Raw genomic sequence first — 26,099 nt, forward strand, 5'->3', positions numbered from 1 at the left:
AACATCCATCACCACCGCGACCAATAAGCTGCTCTGGCCGGCTGGCTGAGCACAGATGACGGATTCGCTGCTGTGCGGGCTTCGGTAATTCATTTTCGATAGCAGTGGTTGCTGGGATCGATACAGGGACATTAACCCAAGCGGACACTGCTGTTCTCCTGATGGCACAAGCCAAAAGCCACCATCCCCCGTTGGCAATCAGCAAAGACACAGTTCTTTAGGGTCATTATTTGGGGGGTAGAGAGAGAGAGAGAGAGAGAGAGAGAGAGAGAGACACACAGAGAGAGAGAGAGAGAGAGAGAGAGAGAGAGAGAGAGAGAGAGAGAGAGAGAGAGAGAGAGGGAGAGAGAGAGAGAGAGAGAGAGAGAGAGAGAGGAGCCGTGTGCCAAGGCCGCTGATATCACAATTCATCAGTGGAGTTATGGATGGCGTTGACCTAACTGTTGGTAAACACTGGTCAGGGAAATTATTTTATGCAATTTGCACATGATTAGTGATGCCACTTCCTGGATTCTTGGACTTATTTTTTTTTGCAGCTTCGGGTCGAAATACTAATGGCCTCATTTTACATAACATCGGTGTAAATGCCAGGTGTTTGCATTTATAGTTCACGGAGCAACTTAAGGCCTACTGAGGGGCTGCTGTGGACACACACACACACACACACACACACACACACACACACACACACACACACGTTCAAACATATCTAAAGCATGTCACAGGTGTTGATGTTGTGATTTCTTACAGTTTTCGTCTCTCGTCTACATTTCACCAAAATAAAGACAGCTGCACGTGCTGGACAATTACATGTAATAACAACCCTGATACCTTATGTTTGTGAAGCCATATGCGTCAGATGGGTGTAATATTTGTGGCCATATGGGGACAAAATAGCTTGAAACACTATAAAGCAAATTAGATGCAATGTCAAACTATAGGCGACTAAATTGGAAACTGGATATTGCATTGACCCTTATCACTTTTAACTAATTTAATATTGGCTATATTACCCTGCACTGTTTATGTCTTTGTGACATTGCATCCACCACATAACAGGAAGCAATATTTGGATAAATTAAGCTATATTTACTATATGATTTCCCCCCAAACCGCGGGCCTTTGCAGGATCCAATCCCTCGATCTCAAGCTGCTATATCGCATCCATATTGCGGGCTCCTGCAATAGGCACCAGCTTATATCGATGCCTCTCCTGATCCATCTCCTGATCCATACATACGTTGACATTGATGGATTGCTGACCTGGATTGACGTCAGCGAGCAGCAAGTTTTGATATCGAAGTTTTGAGAGACGCGAAATATTACGGGAGAGTTTACGAGAATTTTTTATTTTTTTTATTTTTTTTTATTTTCGTGGCCTGAATCCGACGAGCAAAGATGCCAAAGGGGTCAAAGCCTCGAGGCGATGCTCTCGACAGATTTATTCAGTAATATTTGCTGAAGGAATACAAAATAATACAAAAATAAAAACCAGAAAAAGAAGTTATGGGTGAAAGTTAACGGCGAGACATCGATCAGAAAGATTTGATCGTTTATATTAAATAGAAGCAAGTTGGTTATTACTTAAACGTGTCAAAGGTCATCCACACATTCTGAAACTGTGAATCTTCACCTCTTAAAGAATTCGTTATTTCCATCATTGTGAATACAGCAAACATCCCGACAAGAGAAAAGAAACATCTTCAATGTAAAGAAGACAGACAGAAGGCGAAGGGCTGAGAGCCGCGACCTCCTCCAGATAACTTGTGCTTTTTCTCATTACACTCGTGGCCCGACGTGTCAATTAATATTTAACCTTCAAGGGAGGCATCACGTGCGCTGCTGGCGCCGAGTCAAACGCCTTTATCAGAGAAAACAAGGCGCGAGTCCATCTTATCCATCTGAGTGTAAATGTTGCACACACTGCACTCCTGAGTGTTATCGCCAAGTGTCTAATGCAATCTTCTTCTTCTTTTTTTTCCTGGGATTTTGAGGTCCAGCGGGCAACACGAACAACCCCCATGACATAGGGGCAAGTGACGTCAGGTTGGCCCCAGACAAGAGTGCGCGGACACACCACGGGGGCGCGCACATGCGCACACAGGCTCGGGCTCATCTTAACATGAGCGCGGCCACGTCAATATACACACAGAGAGCGGAGCGGGCGCTTTGGGTATAGTGGAAGGTGCTCTACAGCGAGAGAAACCCAGGCAGGCGCAGACACCTTCACGCACTGAGGCAGCGGGTTTTTGCGGCGCAGTTCGTGTGGCGGTCGGGACCCGATCTTTCAAAACCATGCTGGATTGACTGCAGAGAGGCAACTACAATCAATGGCTCGGCTTTGAAATCGTTCAACATTTATTGGAAAGGAGTGCGAGATAGAGCGACGGCGAGAGAGGGGGAGAAGCGAGGGGAGAGAGCGAGAGAGCGGCGAGAGGGGTGGTGGAAATAAAGATCCTTCTCAACGATGGAGCTTACAATGGAAAACATTGGAAATCTGCACGGCGTGCCTCACTCCCATCAAACGAACGACTTAATGAACAACCCGCACGCGCGCCAGTCGTCGCATCGGAACTTGGTGTCGCACGGACGGTCAGCCATGGTGTCCAGCATGGCCTCGATACTGGAGGGCGCAGGGGACTACCGCACGGACCACGCTCTGTCCGGCCCCCTGCACCCGGCCATGACCATGTCGTGCGACTCCGGGATGAGCCTGAGCAGCACCTACACCACGCTGACGCCGCTGCAGCACCTGCCCCCGATATCCACCGTCTCGGAGAAATTTCACCATCCGCACCCGCACGCTCACGCTCACCATCATCCGGCGCACCAGCGGCTCGCGGCCGGGAACGTCAGCGGCAGCTTCACCCTGATGAGGGACGACCGGAGCCTCGCCTCCATGAGTAACCTCTACGGACACTACCCCAAAGACATGTCCGGCATGGGGCAGTCCCTGTCCCCGCTGTCCAACGGTCTCGGGTCTTTGCACAGCTCCCAGCAGTCTCTCAGCGCCTACGGTCCTGGAGCTCACCTCTCCAACGACAAGATGATCTCCTCGGGGGGGTTCGAGTCCCACGCAGCCATGCTGTCCCGAAACGAGGAGCACCTGGCCCGGGGTCTCGGGGGCCACGGGGCCGGGCTCATGACATCCTTGAACGGCATACACCATCACAGCCATCCGCACTCTCAGGCAAACGGGTCCATGCTGTCAGACCGGGACAGGCAGACGGTGGTGGGAGGCGGGCAGGGAGGTGGGTCGGGGCAGGTGGAGGAGATTAACACCAAGGAGGTGGCACAGCGAATAACGGCGGAGCTCAAGCGCTACAGCATCCCCCAGGCCATCTTTGCTCAGAGGATCTTGTGCCGGTCCCAGGGAACTCTGTCTGACCTGCTGCGGAATCCTAAACCGTGGAGTAAACTCAAGTCTGGCCGGGAGACGTTCAGGAGGATGTGGAAGTGGCTCCAGGAGCCCGAGTTCCAGCGGATGTCGGCGCTCAGGCTTGCAGGTGAGTGAGGAGACAGCTCCCAACCTGAGTGATGTGGAGGGATCAATTAGAAGTCAATGTGGCGAGACTGTCAATAGCTGCTCAAACAGACATTACTAGAAGTTATTAGTCGATTGTATCGAGTAAAACTTCATCATGACAGTTGGGGTGTTAAATGTTGGGGGAAATCTATATTTTGATTGATGCTACAATCCATGATAGTATAAACAGACGATGTGCAACATTGGAGGTGATATAAACAAAAGGGAGGAAGCGTCTCTCCAAAGCAGACAAGGTGCAAACGCATGTCTGCACGGATGTGTTGGTTGTTGCGCACACATGCAGCGGCTTTACGCACGAACAGGATGCATACTCACATCCCTCTGACTGTTTCACTCGCTTTTTATGTCGTGTTCTCTCTCTCACTCTTTCTCTCTCTCTCCCTCACACAGACAGACAGACAGAGACAAACACACACAGAAGGAAGCTAAACAAAGGAAATCAAAGCAGGATGTGATCAAAATTGATTACATCTCACAGCTGTGACTTGAGTAAGGCCAACATAGATGCAGAGATCACTGCAACGCAAATACTCCGTTTTTCTTTGCACTCATTAGTATCAAACAAAGTTGATGTAGTAATCTGGCACTCCCCCTGTCAAATAAGCGCGTCGTCGCAAACAAGGATCGTCTGAGGCCTGGCCAAAGAGTCGGGGGAGCGTGACCTCCTATGGATCAATATTTCAGGTCCAGGCGTCCCCTTTCAGAGCAGCACACTGATAAATGATCGATGTGGATGTGAAAGACAGAGACACAAACAGATGCGTCTTTCTGTGTTGTCTCCTCTGCACTCTGGGGGTCTCCAAAGTTGGTTCAGGGTCTGTTTAGCCGGAGCAATTTGAATTATTGTGTTTTCGGAAATGTTATATTTGGGCTCATACTATTACAGAAAGGTCTGGACATCTCTTATCTTCAATATGGAGAGACATTGTTTCTCCACTGTGTGTTTCTAAATGGTTCATGGCTTCCATCCATCGTTTGGAGTTTTATTGCGCAAAGATTATCACACTAGAAGCTGTGATTGGAACAATCCCCCACCCCTTAAATCCTTTAACACCGAAGACCTGATTAACAGGACGTAAATGAAAACGAGAGACGTCGCAATGGAGTTAAAACAGATGTGAGTGAGAGGTCCCCTCTCATTGATGTTTGTGTAAAGGCCCCGTTTAGACGTGCTGCGCTTCCAAACGTCAATCAGCGCTTCCCCGTCGTATTTCAGAGACCCAGTTCAATTAAGCAGATATAGTGGCATATTTTAGTTCCAGTCAATGCCCTATTGAAAAGCACTTAATGGCATGTAAATTGTTCCTTTGCGCATTTAGTGGGGTTCTGGTAAATAAAGATTTAAACACTCCACAATTGTCTCTTTAAGTGCCACTGCTGTTAAAGCTAATTGGGCTGTGGGGTTTTATATCTTCCACACCGGGCGTGAGGACACCCCCCACCTCCCCAACCCTCCACCCCCAATTCAATTGACATGTTGGAGTGGCACAGTCTTGCGAGAGCACACCCACTGCATATTTTAATGTGGTCAGGCCCAGGGCAGCCTCGATATAAGGCGCGCGTGTACGTGCGTGCGTATTTGGTTGTAGAATGTAAATTAGGGCTGCACTCTAAAATTGATCCAGTGGCGATATACGGTATTATTTATTCTATTGAAAAAATACATTGTATTATGTGCATTCCATAAACTCATGTTTTTTCCCCCCGCTTTGTAGCAGCAGACTTGTGTGCGCTTTTATGTGCATTAACCCGCAGTCACAAAAGGCCTCTGAGAAAAAGCCAACTTGGCAAAAATGACAAATGACTTGTATGCAAATGCTCCGAGCAACATTTTACTTATTGCATTTAAAATCACCATTATCCTCGGTGCAGCATGTGGGCTGGGAGTGGGAGTTAGGGGGGGTTGTGATGCTGAAAGTGAGGCTGGGCCCTACTCGCTCGGCCACATCAATCAATAAATTCAAATTACTATTCCAAATTCATCACAGTCACACAAATCAATGCAGCTGCCCTGCTTAGCTAATGTGAAAATGCCAGTGTCTGCGCACACACATGACAATCCACCCCTGAAACGAAAAGCAGAGCAGAGATGGGCCTGGTTGGGGGTGGGGGTGTGTGGTGGAAATGTGTGCCCTTCACGCTCAACATCTCCTAATGCAACGAGGGCAAAGACCCACAGGCGTCCCACCTATTGTGTTCTTCCCATGCATGCAGGCTCATTGCACCCAGGCCAGCGTCAACCTTTTGGGTGTCTCGTATTCTCTTGTCTTACAGCGCATGCATCAGTCGACTACTGCACAAGTAAATAGGCAACTTCATTGTGAAGCTGCACAAATAAGAAAGACGCGGGGGAAGTGAGGTTGGGGAGGCATTTAAAGATCGCATTAACGATGAAAACAATTCGTCTTTGCATCTGTGTTGAATTCCACACTCCATCTCAATGTATTTGGTCGGGTCAATACAGGCCTGATCGATAAGGATAGCCAGTGCATCTATCAATTATCCCGCCTCAGCACTCTCTCCCATTGGTCTCTCCCCCGGAGCAGAGGGAGGGGAGGGGGCGGGGGGGCGGAAAAGAGGACAGCTGTTGAAAAGAAGAAAAAAAAACGCTATTGCACACCTTTTTTTCTTTGCTGTAATCATGTTCCGTTTGTGTGTAATGCACTCACTCATTTGTCCTGTGGGTTTTGGGTTATATGGTCATTCGGTATTCTACAAAATTATGAAATAGTTTTCACGGCTCAAATAATTGCTGCACACCACAAATATATCACCAGGCGTCCAGTATATACATGAAATGATGCGTCTCATTTTTTCATTTTGGTGCATACCAGGGTCCCCCCTCCTTTAAAAAAAAAGCGCATTTGGTTTATTACCATTTGAATGACCGCAGCACGTGCCAGGGTGTGCAGGTCAAGACCCGAGGGCCACGGAGGAAAAACATTGTTGATGGTGGGAGGCCTCTATTCATGTTTCAATGGACTACACGCAGTTTACACGGGCCTAATCCCCCCTCCCACACACCCACACATACTGCACCCTTTCCCTTCCCGAGTGCAGCTCTGCAATGCCGACGCTCATTTCCCCACATATATTTTTATTGAGTTAGACCTTCCTTACATGCTATGCCTTTAACTTTAAGCTGGGGTTAATGGTTTAAGAGGGTTTTAATTATTGCTTTCCTGCAAATTAAACAGTCATGGTATGCATGCTATAAAGGAGGCTACAAACAGTTTTTTTTATTTCCCCCTACAAATCATTTATGAGGGAGTTTATTCCTGCAGGTCAGTCTTCTTAAGGTTCAACGGTTTCAAGGCGCTGTCCAGAGTGCTGAAATGTGCTTCCCTCCCATCCATCCCCATTGAACTGCGGGGATCTCCTCTGTGTTGAGGACAATTCAAGGTGGTGAACTGGAGTTGTACCAATACATGGTTAATAGCATTATTCTCGGCCCTAAACACCATTATTTCATCCAACAGCTTCCACCCATCGATCAATATTACAATCCACCATCGCGTCAATCACAGCACCCTACTTCCCAGTCCTGCACGAAGCCACTTTAATCACATCTCTAGATTCTTCTTTTTTTTGTTGTTGTTGCAGAAAAGGGTCGTCCATATTTTTGGAGATGCTCACCAAAAATATCCAGGAACAACACAAACGCATCGTCTTCTGGTTGGTCATTTAAACCGGGTTAATGGGTTAAGATGTGATTGATGCGGGTTAATCTAAAACATTGTTTTTTTCATGAAGAGATGGCTTGATGTTAGCCCGCGAAATGATCGATTGGTACTTTAATAATTGATGTGTGAGGGGAAGATAGGGGTGTGTGTGTGTGTGTGTGTGGGGGGGGGGGGGGGGGTAAACAGTGCAGCTGCGGTTTCAGAGCCTCGTTGTTCGTTAAGCACAGCAACGTGTGCTGCAAGTACCGAGACACGCATGTACAAGCATCGCCTTTGAAATCCTGCGGTGGGAGAGCAACAGTCATTTTCTCGAGATTATACCTCGAGGCTGTTTTGTTTAAATCCCGCGTCCAGCGGGGCTCAAACCAGATGAAATGACATCTCACGCCTCGGCATCTTTATCTGATGAGGAAGCTGGTTGTATGTGGTGCGAGAGAGAGAGAGAGAGAGAGAGAGAGAGAGAGAGAGAGAGAGAGAGAGAGAGAGAGAGGAGGGAGGTCAATTCATACAACTTTACATTTACATGAATGTTCATGTCATAGGCTGATGTATGAATATTCAGATCGGAATCGATCGTGGGAAGTGATCGTATATCGTGTGTGTGTGTGTGGGGGGGGGGGGGGCACCTACACATGCACTCTGTCTGTGTTTAGAAGACGACATCTAAAGACTGCAGCTCCATATTCGTATCCACCACTGCATAACACGAGGACAATATCATAGCACGGGCTCCACACAGCCTGCATACGTGTCGTGTCGCCTCCCCCGGTTTCTTCTCTCCTGTGTGTATGTGATCGGGATGTTGAGTGCGTCTGCGCCACATTGTTAAGGCCGATCTGGCGAGCCCTGAATCTGTATCGATTTCCATTCCCCTGGCCTCTGCTTTCCATCTCTGGAGCTGCGCCATGCAGCCATGCAACCCCCTCCATCTCCACCATGCAACACCATTTCTCCCATTAACGGCTCACCCTTCATAGCACACAGCAGCAGAACGACTAATAAACTCTCGCGCCGGCTCGCTGCAACAAGCTCGCCGCGTGCCCTGGTACCAAAAAAAAAATGAAGAAAAAAAAGAAACACTGACTTTAAAATCTTGAAAGGTTTATAGCTCCGCTCCAATTTTGCTACAGAGAGACGGATTAGCAGCACCAGACGACTTAAAGTTCACAGTCGCGTGAACTCTTTCCGCTCATTATACATCCCCACCCACACGGTTCTGACCGAGTCGACCTTATTATTCAAAATAATGCAATTTTAATAGAAATTACATGTGCGTCAGAGGCAGGAGTCAACACCGTCGCTCATATCTCCATTCATTTCTCTTTTTAGGCCACACACACAAACGCGCGCTGTTCCAATTCACACGGCGGGCGTGCCTGCAATTATAAATGCAGCAGAAGTCTGGACTCTGTACAGTCTCGAACACCGTCTCTTCTATTTTAGATGATCAATTCCTACGCTACTCCGTCGCCCCCTCGCCAAACCGGATCGATAGGAGAGAATGACCTTTAAATCAAATTGCTGGCAGAGTCGACTGAATGCACGCGGCTAGCATCAAAGGGTTAATGGCACCGCGTGCACCCCTCCTTCCGAAGCAAAACACACACGCACACGCACGCACACGCACGCTTAAAACCTCAGATAATCATAATTCAATCTCCTTATTCCTCCACGCGCCCTGGAGTCGGACACGGGTCTGCGCGTGAAGTCGTCCGGTGAAGAAACTAAATCACACGGTGGCTTGTTGACCCGCCACAATCTGCAGCGGTTCCAAAGAGCACAGACTGTTGAGCAATTAAAAATGTTGACCAGAGGACATTGTGTCGACGGAGCTGTTATGTAACGCGGGGATCCCCCCCCCTCCTTCACATCCCCCTCAAAATAGGCCTACGTGTCCCTGCGCTCACACACACACACACACGTCGTCTTTCATGCAACGAATAATTTGTCACGTTTTAGCCACGCCATTTGACCTATTTTCTCCAAACACCCTCCTTCTCATCCTCAGATTGTATTCCGAGCAAACATGTAGGGTTTTGTTGTTGTTGCTGATGTAACTCCTCAGATGTGGCTCCTCCCACTGACTGAGGAGTTCGATACTTTGGGGAATAAAGTAATGGATTACTTTTTTTTTCCGTAAATGTGGTTATAAATCTGCGCCGTGAGGCCGCGGTGGTGTCTGAACACTGGCTGCTTATCTGACTCCCTGACAGGCCATCGGTTATTAAAGGGCCCGTAATGGCTGTTTAGTGCGCAGCTTAGGAACAAGGAAAGGACACAAAGGTTTAAGGGAAGTGAAGTCACATATCGAAGTTAACGGGGTTCTTAAAAAAGAAGAAAGTAATTTACTCACTTATAGGTGTTCAACATATTGAGGTGTGTGTGTGTGTGTGTGTGTGTGTGTGTGTGTGTGTGTGTGTGTGTGTGTGCGTGTGTGTGTGTGTGTGTGTGTGTGTGTGTGTGTGTGTGTGTGTGTGTGTGTGTGTGTGTGTGACCTACAATGATTCATATGGTTTTATTTTGAGAAAAACAACAAGTGGCAGTATTTTGGGGCGAAAGGGAGAAGATAAATGATGTAAAATCTTGGTAATTTCGTTTCGTTTTTGTTAAAGCCAATACGTGCTTAAATGGAGTGTTATAATCGACACGTTTTACAGTCTGTAAAGTACACAGACGTTAAGTCTCGTGCTGCTTTGAATCATTAATCTCTGACTGAGTCTCGTCACAAAAACACATTGCTTTGAGGACAAGTCGTGTCTGCAGCTCTCCGGGCCTTTTTGAAACGAGAGCCCAGATGGTTTGTACGGAACCTCTGTAAGTCTTCCTGCAGGGTCGATCTCAACAAAACCACAAACACACACGCGCACACAGACACACGAACACACACACACACACACACACACACTCACAGCTTATCGTACCCACAGATGCAACCCGAAACTCCGGTTGGGCAACCCCACACAGATCAACAAAGGAACAAAACGACTGTGAAATCAATTGATGAATGAATCGATGGCGCGCATATAGCCTTTATATTTCATGTTATTAAATAGCCTGTAACGAAGAGGCTGCGGGTTATTCTGAAATTAATAATTTGTTGCTTTACTGAGCCGATATGAAAACGCTGACTGTTGTTCCTTCTGTTAGTTACTCAGGTTTTCTGCTGTGTGTGTGTGTGTGTGTGTGTGTGTGTGTGTGCGTGCGTGCGTACGTGCGCGTGTGTGTTGATTGCATTGGTCTTTTGACATGCAAAATGTACATTTATTATAAAGTAACATATTGTCCGTTTTAATGATGTGAAAATAAACTATTCTAAAGTACAACTATTTATATTTATATCTATTTTATTTTGTATTTTCAATATTCACCACATCTTTTTTTAATAAGGGTTCACACATCATTTATTTTTTAAATGATTTTCCCTAAATAAGTAATAAACTGAAGAATAAAAAGAAGTTGCAACAATTAGATTAGCTAAAAAGACACAAATGAAGCATCGAGAAAATAAACTAATAAAAAACGAGACAAAAACGAAAGAGACGTCATACGGAATAATCCAAACACGTGATTTATTTCAATCTCATATACTTTCTTTGGCATTGTGAGAAAATAAAAGCATATCAAGGCAATTAGTTGACCGCAAAGAGGGTGTCGAAATATTTCTGTTGACTCTCTTCACATGATTGAGTGATAACTGTATTGAATGAGGAGAATTCCTGTTATTGAAAACCTGTCTCGTCTCCCCGTGGAGAGTAAACTGTATCATCTGACTGCAGATCAGTTTGCAGATTCTCCTGCGACAAATAAGAAATGAACAGCGAAGTGGCAGCTGACATTTAAAGAATATGAACACATTTCGACAAATCACGTGATGTATATGCGTTTATATTCACACTCTGTATTACCAGCCATGTTAGGAAGTTGGCGATGAATGCAAATTATTTCCAGGTTCACTCTTTATTTTCTCCCTCACATCTATGTTTCTTTATTTCACCATCAACGAGCATCAGACAGATTTAGGGAGGTTGAAAAAAAGAAGAAGACGAAAAAAAATGAGTGCGTAAACTCTTTTGAGCAAATTAAAAAAGGTTTGAGTCCGGCCCACACGGTGGTTTCACGTGACGTGCGGGTCTATTGAGCGGCCACATCCTCTCACCCCGCACCGCATCACCCGCAAGAGACCCCGCAGAGGCTGCATTTCTTTAAATGTTAATGACCTGGAATTAATTGTTTATGGGGTGAATTGAAGCAGCAGTTGAATAGTTTATTTATTGGCAATTATTTTTCAACTAATACACCTTTCTGAGAATATAAAGCCATTTTAATTTTTTAGAAGCACTGCTCCAAGATGTTGGGCATTTAAGCCAACCAGGAGAATACCTAAAGACGGTCTTATTAATACATTCATAACTGATATGGAAACACACCGCAGCGGGCTCACACCTGTTGTTTGTGGGAAATGAAACCTGTCTCGTGTCCAACAACATAAAGCATCAAGATGATTATACTGCTATATCACGCATAACTGCTCAAAGCAATTATGAATGAAATCAATGATAAACGCAGATATGGAGTATTGCTCCAACAATGGAGCCACTCATACAAATAAATGGCACATGCGGACCAAGGCTGCTATTAAACCAGCAACACGTAATTATAATAATGATGCGGGTTAAAATGTAGTCACACGTTTTCTCTCAATCATGCGCTTAAATGGCTGAGTGCATTTAATTATCTAAAACCTCATAAGGAGCGTGATCATCGCAGGCAGCAAAGCCCTTCACTGATTATTGAATTCTTTTGAAAGCACATTTTCTTATAGGTTTACCACTGGGTTGCTGAAAACAGCTGAATAAAATGGTATTTCTTAGGTGCATTTTGTGCATCTCAAACTGACAGAAAATACAGTTTTGATATGTAATAATAATACAATATATAGATGACAGAGCAAATGAAGGTAAACTGATGCAGGCAGCTGAGACTGAGACAGAGGTGCGATGTGGGCGAAGGTGTAACTGAGTTCAGGTTGAGTGTTATTGAAGTGCTGCAGAAGAAATGCCTCGAAGCGGAGTCGCTGGAGAATGCAAACAAACAAATTGTGTCGCTTTATCAGTATATTAACACCAATTCTCGCTCATTACATTAAGGGGTATCGAGCTTGGAAGTGTTTCGGCCTGGCGAGAGAGAGAGAGAGAGAGAGAGAGAGAGAGAGAGAGAGAGAGAGAGAGAGAGAGAGAGAGAGAGAGAGAGAGAGAAGGGGTAGGGTGGATGGTGTGTGTGTGTTGGTGGGGGGGGGGGGGGGGGGGGGCTTGGCATTGCCCTGCAGCGCAGCATGAAGTAAATGCCACAGTATCCAGAGAGGGCCGCGCGGGCACACATCCATCTTTAAGGCAACAGCGCGTGCGAAGCAGCAGAGACGCGACTTCATAAATAGACTTGAAGCCGACACAACCAAATGCCAAATCACGTTTCTTACAGTCCGGAGAGGAGCAGCCTGGCCCTGCATGGACTGTTAGTGCCAACAATGCACGAGCTGCAGAGTGTGTGTGTGTGTGTGTGTGTGTGTGTGTGTGTGTGTGTGTGTGTGTGTGTGTGTGTGTGTGTGTGTGTGTGTGTGTGTGTGTGTGTATAAGCGCTCCGTAACCAGTAATCCAGTGTTTATTGGTAAATTAATTAAATGGCGTGTGCTCAGGGCTGCGGGATTGGAGGTGTGTGTGTGTCTATATATATATATATATATATATATATATATATATATATATATATATATATATATATATATATATGGGTGGATCACATATTGCAAAACATATATATCTGATATTATATATATACAATTTTAGGATTTTGTATATATATATATATATATATATATATATATATATATATATATATATATATATATATATATATACAAAATATATATATATATACAAAATATATAGATGCAGATGTGAAATCATGGGTTCATGAAAACATATGGGCGTAATATTAAGGCCGTTAGACTTTCTCATAATGAGCAGGAAGGGCAGAGGTGATCAATACACGATTAATGCTCGAGATGGACTCACATCTGCAGGGACGGGGGGAGGCCCGAGCCAGCTGTGAACAGACGGTAAACACAGGCAGACCAGGTGATGATCATTTACCCATCTCCCTCTCTCTCTCCAACCCTCCTCTGATTTTGTATTTATGTATTTATGTTAGTCCACAAAGAGAGCTGGATCATCATCATCATCATCACGCTTTCCTTCCTTCCTGCCTGGCGTGTTTTCTCGTCTCTCCACCCCTTCATAAATCTCCTCTCCGGGCCCACTGCCCCCTCCTGAACCCCCCTCCCTCCCTCCGAGGCATAATTAATTGGACGAACTGAATTTCACACACGAATTATTCACGAATCTATCGATCGATATCGAACACCCAGGGCCTTTCTCTTAACCTCGCTTGGTTTGTCGTGAAGCAGAGAATATTAATGTCATGAGTGGGAAAGAAATAGGCCTAAGTTACCCCCGTTTTCATCCCGTAGCACAGAGGAATCACTCATTAAGGAATGTGATAGTTGAAGAGAAAAGACTCGAGAGGCCCTTGAGGTGACATTCAGGGGGGGGAAGACAATATTATTAGAATGCAAAATGTAAAACGTGAACTAAAACAATGAACGCCAGGATGTCTTTTGTGGGGGAGCCTGAGTGATGCATTCAAAGTAGGTCAGCTGCACTCCGCAGACTTATACAGAGAAATAGAAATCACATTTCCCGCAGCAGGGTGCGCGCCTCAGAAAACACTCAGCGGCACCAAACCAGGATTTTCTGCCCTTGTCCGGTTGCTCTTTGTGCACGAGTTTACGTCCGTCTCTCTGCTCGGTGCCTACTGTAGCTCTAAAAGCTGCAATGATCGATTTTTTTTTTTTTCCTTTTCTAACGCCGAGCTTGGTTCAGTAATCAGGGCCCCCTTCCTCGCCCGATCGATCGATATCGATCGCTAAATCCAGCGCCTGTAGCAAAGGCAGCGCACCGCGGCGCCCCGTGCAGCCGAGCAGCCGAGCAGCAGAGCGGCAGAGCAGCCGACAGCGACACCTGCCGGCCGGAGAGAGACAAAGCGCGCGGTCGATGCGGTGGAGGGACGTGACTCGCCGGCGGAGGGATGTGGAGAGAGAAGCGGGGACTGTCTGCGCGCGTTGCGGAGGCACATTAAGAGATAGATCCCCCCGAACCCTGCATCCCTCCACGACTCAGTTGTTATTGCACACACTCACACACACACACACACACACAAAAAGAGTAGATTTGTGTGTCTTTAATTAGAACCTTTTGGTGGATAAAAAGAGAATAAAGTCCTAGAAATTGTAATTAAAATGCTGAGCAGCGGTTAGTTTCTAAAGCATTTGCCCCACAGATTAGTTGACTTCTTAAAAACCTTTAAAGATTTTTGGGAAGAATTCCCTTTCTGTTATTAGATAGATGCATGTTAATTATACTGCCTGGAAAATACAAAGTGACACACGATATTCACAACGTTTAGATGAAAGTACATCAAATAAGCAAAGGAAGCCAAAATGTTGCTACATGAAGCCCCTTTGATCCAGTTTCCTTACAAGAAAAATACTACATTTATTTTGCAAAACATCCTATTTCACTTTCCAACACTTAACATTTCACATTTTCAAGTGTTAGACAGTGTGCTGCAATGATATTACAAATAACAGTGGTATTTAAAATAAAAGGGGATTTTCATAATACACATTTGATGATATAGTGTTTTAAATAACTTAATATGGTCACAGACTCTCTGCGCCTCCTACACTCGTGTTTTAGGTGCAATTTATTGTAAAACATGAAAAAAAAGAAGAGAAAATGCACAATAAACAAAGTCACAGACCAATTTGCCTGATAACAAAATTAGATATTTTTTTATTTTCAGCAGATATTGCAATAATGTCATTAGGATTTGTAATTTTTCCCCCTACAATAATTGTGTCATGACAATCTGATATTGGGACAGCCTTAGTGTGCGTGTGTGTGTGCATACCTGGCCCATCTGGATGGATGAATCACAGGAGGAAAAGGTCACGCACTGGAGGGAAGTGGAGGTGTTCTGGTCAACGATAAAATAAATGGAAAGTCAGTGCGGACTGAATTATTGAGATAGCAATAAATCTATATTGATAATAATATGAACTGTATTGCTGCAGAGGAAGTCATTCTAAAAGCAAAGTCCAATACAAGAAATAATGTTGCGTCAGTTACTGAACACAAACACACATTTGTAATCAAGTCGTGTTTAATACGACACATAATTACACAAATTAAAGGTGTTAGAGGAGCAAAACCACAAAAATAAGTACAATTGTGTGTTGTATTTTCACCTTTTGTTCATGGAGGCAGAAGCGTGGTGACTGTGGGGGCAAAGCAGTGCACGTCAGCACTGCTTACTGCTCCTCGTGGTCTTCAAACAGACTTTGCTTCATGTTTGGGCTCATCGTCCTGCTGGGAGACGAATCCTCTTCCACACAAGTCAAAGCCGGAGGGGATGGCGGGCCTTTGCTGAGCAGAAGTAGCTTCTCCCCCGGTCAGTGGGGAGCTCACGCAGTACAAGTCCCTACATGTGTGGAACGAGCGGAGCATCCTCGCGCGTGGGCATTGCCTAAAAGATCATGTTTGCATGCGTAAAGCAATATCAACGTCGATGTAATTTGGCAAAAGATGAACGTGAAGACGTGCTTTGCGGTTGAAGAAATGGTTTGAAAGCTGCACGTTCACAACCAGCGTGAGACTCGTCTCGCTGAAGCTCAACGTGTTGCTGCTGCTTTGGCTTCTTGGATGCAGATATTCTGTTCTTGTAACGATGTCAGCTTCATATATCGGCCTCCAGTTCAAGCTGCAGTGCGTATTCCTTTTTTTTTTTTTGTGTGTGTGTTAGAATACATCGTTATAAATGTTCAGCTAAACTGCAGGATGCTGCTGCGGATATTCACCGCCGTGGAAAGTCATTTGCTGAGTTAACCCCCATGTCTATAATGCATTCTAAACATATATATAATTAAACTGTATAATTATATTCATAAGAAGTCAGAAAATGTCCATAATGCTCAATAATTATAACATATAAATCATTATAAAAAAGACGTATACGCTCAAGTATCATTTTTTTTGCAATGCTCATATAGTATACTATGATTCCCATAGTTTTATTACATTTACAGTGATTAAATAATGCATCATAATCACTGTTATAATGTGATTATAACTCTAAGTTGCCATTGTTTGCTTTAAGTAAAGCCAAATATAATTGCAACTATGCAAGAACACACAAAACATGCATTATATCCCACTTCACTTAAAGCTTATGATCACATTGTAATGCATCATAAACTTGATTATGATGCATTTACAAAAGACGACAGTATATTTCAACTACAAGACTCGTAGTGTATTGTACACACTACGATTCCTGCAAAAGAAAACAAAAATGTGTGACCAGCAATTATGAAGTATTATGACCAATATGTCATTCTAAAATGCTGAATAATGTGCGATGATGATTATTATTATTATTACATAGTAGGGATATTTCTGAGGGCATACAACTACAATTATACAGTGCAATGAGCAGATTACAACATGTTCATAATGCATCATATGCATGGTGTTAGTGTCAGAATGAGACCTCAATTCTGGATTAATTAATCTCTTCTGGCCTGGGTTAAAGATTGTGATTATCTAACTTGATAGATAATCTAGTCTGTGTCTGGTTGATAAATTGTTTGATGTTTAAAACAGTTCTCACTAATTATTTGAGGACTATATGTGCAAGAAGACTATACCAAGGGAGGCTTTTCTCAAAAGCTGGCTGTCTCTCAGCCACAATGCTTGAATGAGATATGAACCCAGTGAACTGATGAATCTATTTCCTGATGAATCCATCACGTCAGTCGGCCTGCCATACGTTTCCTCCTGGAAATACTGGAGGATATTTTTGGGTTAGTGCCACTCGAAGACGCATGTTTAGATTATAAGTGCTCGTTATGTCATCGTATTTTGTGAGAAGGAGATGGAAGCAAAAGATAAATAACTAAATCTTCACGCGGCGCCTCGCTCCTCTAATGCTCCGTCCTGAGCGTCCTTGATCACCTGACCTACTGAGACAATGTGAATAATTTCAGCCCCGAGTCCAAATGATTAAACCACATCCTCCTCCTCCTCCTCCTCCTCCTCCTCCTCCTCCTCCTCCTCCTCTTTATCATCAAGACTACGATGATGTACATACTGTACATACAAGCATGGATTAAAATTTTGATGTGGCACACTAGCTTGTGTGTGTGATAAATATAGCCGCGGCGTTGATGTGAAATATGAATATGATGGATGGGCTTGTGTGCAGGTTAGACATCTGTAGTAAACAGATTGGACTGCAATGGCTGATCAATGGGCTCTGTTCCACTGTAATTAGACACACAGCGCCACTGCTTGGCTCCAGCCACTTCAGCATAATCACAACCTCCTCTCCACACACACACACGCACACACACACACACACACCACGCGCTGCATGAAGAGGGAGGGTGAAAAAAAGAATACACAATTCTGTCCTTAAATGCATCAGGACACACACACACACACACACACACACACACACACACACACACTCACACGCAGCGTGAGAGTGAGACATTATTGAAGGCGAGTATGAAAGTATCAGACAATACCAACAGGCAGCGGGTGGAGACCCCACAGGGATGGCATCTTTCTCTCCCCTTCTCTCTCCAATTTGCTCTCGTTTTATTGAGACAGTAGGGAAGCTGAGAGGAACACACAGTCCATTCTGGCAGGATTCGATCCTCGGCCAGCAGGGGAACATGTGGCTGCAGAGGTGGTGCCTTAACCTTCCACACACAACTTACACACACACACACACACACACACACAACTGCTCCTACATCATATCTGGGCGCTGTTTTTTTTCTTCTCCTTCTTTCACCCTGCACCTGTCTGCTGCTTTGCAACCGGTCTCCTACGAATACTTTGAGTTACAACACACTTACCCACAATACAGCACTCTATTAACTATTAATTTCTGTGTTCGCTACACCCCCCCCCACCCCCCCCCCACCCCCCACAACCTACCACCCCCACCCCTCCAAACGTAGAAGAGTACACTCGGCGTGTTTTCTTTTGAAAATTGCTCCGTGTATGGGAAGGGGCTCATAGCAGCACCTCTCGAGTGTTTGTGTTTGGGGAGGGTGGGGGTGTGGGGAGGGGGGGGGGGGTTATAAATACCCTCTCAGAGCTCAATAGAGTGGGCTCCAGTGGGCTCCGTTTGAAGTAGCAGACTGTAGACCTGCTGGGGGGAGATTCTGACCTCAGTCCCTACAGAGAACCCCCCAATTCCTACAGCAAAGTCGGTCAATATCTCTCTTTCTCCTTCACTTGCCGCCCCTCCCTCCTCTTCTCAGCTCCTCTCTTTCGGCTCTTACACACACACACACACACGCGCACACACACACACACACACACACACACACACACACACACACACACACACACACACACACACACACACACACAGAGAAATGCACACTTTGTCTTACTCCTCCACCTTTTCTGTTCTTTTCTCTCCAAATCTTTTCTTTCCCTCCATCTGCCCCTCCCCTATCTCTCATTTCCACACACTCACACTTACACGCACGCACACACACTCGCACAAAATGCTTACTTTTGTGCAACAGTCGCTCAGTCCCCCATTGCGACTCAAACTGCATTAATATTGAATCAAACAGCAGTGTCTCCAGCTAGCAGGCAACAGCCAGTCTCCCCCCTCCCACCCCACCCTCCTCCTCCTCACCCCATCTTTCTCTCACCGCAGGCTGGCTCCCTGTCTGCACTCTGCAGGATGGAAGGAATATTCCCACTGGGCAGGAGGCATGGATTAGCTTTAAATCAACTTTAATATGGCAATAGAGATGGAGCTGTAGAATCTTTGCTGGTGTATAAAGGAGTTTTTTTATGTGTTTAAGTATTGGCTAATGATACATTTAGTTACTTTACTTCCCTCCACCTTCTGTCTTTGCCATCTAATCAGGAAAATAATCACTTTTGTATATTTACCTTGCTTTGTGTTCTCTTTCCCCTCTTTGCCTCCCACTCTCATCCCCATCCCTCCCACCGCTGCCATCCACACCAAGCCTGCAAGCGCAAAGAACAGGAGCAACACAAGGACCGCAACACGGCGCCCAAGAAACAGCGTCTGGTCTTCACCGACCTGCAGCGCCGCACTCTCATCGCCATCTTCAAGGAGAACAAGCGTCCATCCAAGGAAATGCAGATCACCATCTCCCAGCAGCTCGGCCTGGAGCTCAGCACCGTCAGCAACTTCTTTATGAACGCGCGCCGCCGCTGCGTGGACCGCTGGCACGACGACCACGGCGGTAGCCCCGGGCAGCCGGGCACATCCGCCACCACTTTCTCCAAGGCCTGAGAGGAGGAGAGGAGCCTCAGAGGGCCGGGGAACCAGGTTGGAAGACCAGGCAACATGGAAAATTGGCTGTGAAACCGTGTCTAGAACAACCCCGCCTGGCCTGGACTGTCTGACTGCATCCTCTGCCCCCCGAAAAATCCTTTGTGCCATGCAATCATCTTTTTTGTCAGTCCGAATTTTCAAGCTCTCACCTGAAACAAGCATATTCGAAAAGGAAAAAAAAAAAAGGTGAATTGTGAAGTCAGGTCCACTCTGCATTACTCACAAAAGGACAATCATTGATTCTGTCTTTTTTTTTGAAAGAAAATCATTTTTATGGCATCTGACAAAAGTATAGAGACACCAAAGATTTGATGTTTTTCCGTTGGACGGCGTCGAGACACATTTGCCGGCCTCCTTCACCAACCCAAGTAGCCACAGATTCTGCTTCTCCTTCCAACTCACCTCCTTTGTGTCTGCCTCTTTAGTCCCTCTCTCATCCCGTCCATGCCGGCACACGGAAGCAACAAGGGCGAAAGAACGGCAATAAATCTGACAACAGAACAGCACATAGCCTTATTATCCAAGCCCCATCCTGCACACACACAAGGCCGTCATAAAGAAAACAACGCCGCCGATGAAGAAACAACAACACGGCTTTTCAATTCTCCGCCTCTGCCCCCCTCCAAACCCCCCACCCCTCCTTCCTTTCCCCTTCCTCCCGTAGTCTCCTTCATTCCTCGGCCAAAGGTATTCCCTGATGGCCAGCCATTTCAGAGAGCAGCTCAGCCCGATCATACGGCAAACTAATGAATTGAAAAATGAATCGATGCAGACGGAGAGAACGGGGCCCTGACCCCTCCTGAAGGTGAAACTCAAGACGCTCGGCAGGAGATACTCAGGTCTTCCAGGCCCAGGTCTATATTTTTTTGCACAGATGTTGGAGGCCTGTAGGGAGACATGTCAGTGTTACTCGCTGCCTGAGCCTAGAGTCTGTGTTTCTCTGACCAACAGGAGAGGCGGGCGAGATGTCTGGGCATGCTCTTTGTTCTGCTGGGAGCTTTTCCTCTGATCAATAACTGAGAACCAAGCGACAACAACACGTTCGGGCACCCAGCCAACTACATTACAGCTGCATATGAAAAGCAGAATGTAAGAGGAGCACATGGAACCCACTGGAGATGGGGACACAAAGGCCTCATAACAGCAGCAGCAGCAGCAGCAGCACAGCTCTCCCTCCAAAGTCCTGCCCGCACCGGCAGAGCAACAGTGCCCCCTGCTGTCGAGAGCAGAGTCCTGTATCCAGCAGAGCAATGGGGGCTCAGAGCGGAGGAGAGGGAGGGAAGAGCCACTAGATGCTGAGGAGAAGTCACGGCACAACACATTCAGGCCCTCGCAGCTCTTTGAAGGCAGATCAATAGCTAACCATTATCCTATTGTTGTTCCTCATCCAACCAGCACTGGTGAAGCCGGAGGAGGGGGGGGATGGTTAAACTGAATGCTGAAAACGCAAGGATTTAGCAAAGGCAGGGATTTGTTTAGCCGATCCAAATCTTCAAGAAATCCACAAAATAGAGTGCAGAAATCACACATAGGTGGGATAGAGAAGTACAACAGAGTAAAACAGTGAGACAGACACATTGGAGGTGTACTGGAGGTTTAATTTAGATTAATTTGGGAGGCTTCATATTTTGTCAAATCATTCTTCCATCCCATCTGTTTGCAAAAAAAAAAAAGAAGAAGAAGCTTTTAACAGATGTGATTCAAACCAAATCTCCTGGTTATTCCCACACAAGGGTTATCAGTAGCTAACCCAAAGCTAACCACCACACTCAGCTGTCAAAATGCTACAATAATTAGTGCCAATGCTTACTGCCTTAATGCGAATCAGAGAATATGGTACTAGGGTTCACACACAGCTACAGTGCGCCCCACTGATGACGGGCGGTGTGTGCCATAGCAACCAACAATCAGCTTTTATCTGAATTAAAATATACTTTTTTAGTAAAAAAATGGAAAAAAAAGAATCAGATTTTAAGGCATACAATAACCAAACCTCAAATGACAAAGACACCACACACTCACACACACACACCACACCAAACACACACCCACACACAGTATGTGTTACAAATACAAAAGAAAATGTCTCCAACACATAACTGGACACATTTTGAAGCAGAAGAAAGATCTCTCATTCTATCTTTGGTTCTCTACCTCCTCTGTCCCTCTAACCCCATTGCCCCCCCCCCTCTCTTTCTCTCTTCCTCTCTATATTGATGCGGGTATTTAATTAGTACCATAGACACAAAGTTTCTATTTCTTGTTACTATTGTGCTCTGTTGTGCATAAGTAAGGCACCTTGTTGATAAAACAAAAACAAAAAAGGAAGGACTTTTTAAAAGGAAAAAAAAGAAGAAGAAGAAGAAGAAGAGGGATGCAAGGACCGAGGCCAATGAAGGATTTTGTTTTTGTTTTTGCATTCTATGTGAATAAAGACTCGGAGGAGACATTTACCGTGAGAAAGAAGAGGACAAGAAAAACAGGGAGCTGCTGAAGAGACAAATAAAACGACGGACGCTCTCTCTCTTTTGGCATTTCATGGCAGAACTGTGGTACCCTCAGCCCCCTTTAAGCTGAGCTCCCAACAACGGGGCGAACACGGAGGGGGACAAAACATGACCTCCAAATGTTCCCGGCTGACTCGGTGCATTTTTACCGCTCGCGACTCAATTGTTCTCTGTGTGTTCTTAAGATGCAACTGTAGCATTTCCAACAATGTAGTCAGATTAGCGGTGCAGATTAGATAAGAGATGGTCATCGTGGAGGAGTTGATTGAGCGGTACTGACAAACTTCACGTTGCTGTAAGCAGTGAGTCAACGTCGCCAAAGGATGATGAGCGAACATCGATTTGTGGTATACAGTTCAGTGAGCATAGGTAAAATAGCTAGATTCAGCTCTAGGTATTGGGCTGACAAAATGACATTTGTTTGTAGTGAGAACCAATGTGGCTACCTCACTAAGCTGAGTGGTTTGTGAAACCGCCACTGATACCAAAGATACTGCAGCCTACCGGTCCCAAACTGCCTAGGGGGACACAAACCCAAAAAAGAAAAAAAAAAAAACAGAAAAAAAAGAGTCCCCCTTCCCCACTTTTTGCTCAAAAGTGTTATAGACAGACTGATATCACGCGCACACACACCGACACCGACACACACACACACACACACACACACTCATACAAACAGCGCAGTCGGACTGCATCGTGCCACACAGGAGGTGGCTGCCTTGCAGACAGAGTTGAGTGCCTTTTCCCTTCAACCACGGGTGGGACTGCACTGGACACACACACACACACACACACACACACACACACACACACACACACACACACACACACACACACAGAGCCAATGAGGGTGCATGCACATAGCTGCACACCCATTTTACAAACATGCACTCGCATTCAGACAACGCACCCATAATTGGATAGACGGAAGCCGCAGGGAGGGGCGGGGCGGGGGGGCAAAGAGAGGGACACAGAGTGGGGGCTGTGTCAGCATTTTCTCCCATATTGACTTTCCATCTTGATACACTAGAATACAAGCACTTTATCATGTAGAAAGTCTATAAAACATTTTCTATACACTATTTATTTGAAACAAAATTATATGTTACTCCTTAATCTGTCAGAGTCTTTGTTACTATATCGTTGATCTTCTAGTAGCTCAGAGCCTTTACGTTTTTTTCTTCCTGAATTTTTTATTTATTTTTTTATTTCCCCCTCTGCGCCCGTGTGTGCTCAGACTCTCGGCCACTTTACCTCTCTCGCATCAGAGATATTTTTGTGTAACAGAGAAAGAGGGGGGTGGAAAGGCCGAGGCTCTGGGCGCTCGCAGGGCCTAAGTTTGAAACCTTCACACTTCATGTCTCTCTCTCTCTCTCCACTACGTGTAAGCACAGAGGCTTCACTAGAACAGTGAGGACGACTCACTGACAGTTTATAGACACACATCCTCTCCTCCCTCCACCTCGTCTGTCCAGTTATGAACCTCTCCCCCTGGCTAGTGCTAAGACCCGGTAGGCATGTGTTGACAATTAATTCTGAAATACCTCAAAAACATTTCATGTAAACTTTATGTAATTTAAACTGAAAATAATACTGCTAATGATAACAATGATTATGAAACTATGATACTATGATAGTTAGTTTTGGAACTTGTGACTTGAAGCTTTATACTGTTAAATTCCTTTTTATTTGTTTGCTCATTTTTCTCGTACGTTCTCTTGTTTGTTTTTGCTACGGCATGTACTTACTGTTTTCATAAAGGAAAAGACATTGTGAATGTTTCTGTGAAGGGTTACGTGGGAAAAGAAGAGACAGAAGAGAAGGCTAGAATCGAGAGAGAGAGAGAGAGAGAGAGAGAGAGAGAGAGAGAGAGAGAGAGAGAGAGAGAGAGAGAGAGAGAGAAAGAGAGGGAGAGAGAGAGAGAGAGAGAGAGAGAGAGAAGGGGGCAAGAGCTGCTCACTTCAGATGTTTAGTTCAAAGCTCTGTCCAAGGCGGGTACGTTAAAAGGAAAATAACACAAAAAAAAGAAAAGAAATGACAAAAATATGATTTGGGCGAAATGCTTTACCAAAAATTTGATGTTAAACCAAAGGAGGAATAACCTTTTACTTATTGTTAGCTTTCTTCTGCCTTTAATTTTGTCTTTTCTCTGAAAAAAAAAAAGATTTCACAGTTACTTTTGAAGGTTCCTGGGTGTGTTCAAGTGCTCCTGATGTTCTTAGAATATTAAAGACCAGCACCTCCTATTGAAAAGAAGGTGCGCTTTTTTCTTTTGTGCATGGATATTGTATAACTGTATAGAAACCAACAGGAATGACCTGTGATTTTTGTGGGGAGAGGAGGAGGATGGAAAGACTTGGGAGTGGGTGGAGAAGGGGTGGGGGATATTTTGGTTATGAAAACAAACAAAAAAAAAAGGGTGGGAGGATTTGGGTTTTAGGCGTTGGAGGGGTCCTTGTTTTTAGAATTTCCGTCACTGTTGGATTCACTGGTTGTGTGCATGTGTTGTTGCAACCCTTCCCCTATCCCCCTGTTTCTTTGATGTATATAAATCCAGACAGTAGGGGGCAGTGTGTGCTGGGGGAGGTCAAACTCCTCTCCTCCCAATCAATAGCATTCAATCTTCATTCCTCAGCTTGTGGTCCTCACTCGGGTCCTGAAATGTGTGTCTTGCTTTTCCAAAGACGGGCTGTTTACTTGGAGTTAATCAGAGGGACACACACAGGCCCGAGCGGCCTTGAATATACCTGTATGTCTGTCTACATGCTTTTCTTCAATCTGTGTATGTGTGTTCATTTGTACCTACGTGGAAGACAACGTGTTTCTTTCTTTTTTATGTTCCTTTGCCATGGGTTGCAATATTTGTCATGCGAAAAATTTGAAAAACCATTTCTTACTGACTGACCGACCAACCAACCGCAGTACCATTTGGCAACTGACGATCCGGCCCCGAAATGTCGCCAGCATTGACTGTCAAACAGCGTATGTGCGTGTCATTTCACTGTGGGATCGAATGTCGCCAATGGGACTAGTGTAGACACCCCCAGTCACACTGTGCTCTCCCTCTTCTGTTACCTGTTAATCAATCAGAACCAAGTGTCTTTGTGATGGTAGAAGACAATCAGTTTCAAAACAAGAAAAAAAAAGGTAGAGAGAGGGCAGGCCAGTGGGGAGGAGGAAGGGGAGGAACAGAAGAACTAAACCAAGGGAAAAGAGGCTCTCTAATTTGTGACGATCTGTTGTGCCCGACTGCCAAACGACTGCCCCATCGCTCCCCTCCGCTGCACCAAAACACCCCATCCCATCGAGCTTGACTCGGTTACGCAACACACTCCGAACCGAAACATTTCAAATTCGCTCCCTCCTCATCCGCCGTCATTTTTTCAACCCTCCTGCGTCCCCCCCCCCCCCCTACTGCCAAAATGTAGTGCACTGCGGGAGTACAGAACAAGAGCTGTGGTGCAAAGACCATACTTCCCCATCACCCGCCACGACTTCCTGCTAATCTAACGATGATGTAACCAGCCGCGAGGAATAAAAAATGGCTCCGGTTGGTGGCTTTTGCACAGAGAACTATGCAAACACCTGACCCCCCCAATCTTAATCGTTGCTGCTGGGTCAGAGTGTACAACCCTCTACCCCATCCCGCTCCCCTCGACATTACTCCCGCTCACACTTTGACCTCCATGACCTTTCCACCACCCCCCATGACCCACTTCCTCCCCCGAGCCGGAGAAACCCCAGTCACTCAGGGTACAGTAGCGAGTGTCTGGGGAGAGGAGAGCACTACAGCGCCCCATGTTTCACCACACTGATGTCATACAGCTTTACATGAATGCCCCAAAC

General features: G+C 45.5%; 1 protein-coding gene across 1 annotated transcript; it reads left to right on the forward strand.

The window, feature by feature from the left end:
- The first annotated feature begins 2,201 nt into the window (after positions 1–2,201).
- onecut3a (one cut homeobox 3a) lies at positions 2,202–23,179 on the forward strand. The gene is made up of 2 exons (XM_068591783.1): positions 2,202–3,506; positions 19,412–23,179. The coding sequence occupies exons 1-2, from the start codon at positions 2,468–2,470 to the stop codon at positions 19,702–19,704; spliced, it is 1,332 nt and encodes a 443-aa protein (XP_068447884.1). The 5' UTR covers positions 2,202–2,467; the 3' UTR covers positions 19,705–23,179.
- Positions 23,180–26,099: the final 2,920 nt, after the last annotated feature.

This window comes from Clinocottus analis, unplaced genomic scaffold (assembly GCF_023055335.1).
Source record: "Clinocottus analis isolate CAN_PGR_092001 unplaced genomic scaffold, fCliAna1.0.p SCAF_25, whole genome shotgun sequence".
NCBI classification, from domain to species: Eukaryota; Metazoa; Chordata; class Actinopteri; order Perciformes; family Cottidae; genus Clinocottus; species Clinocottus analis.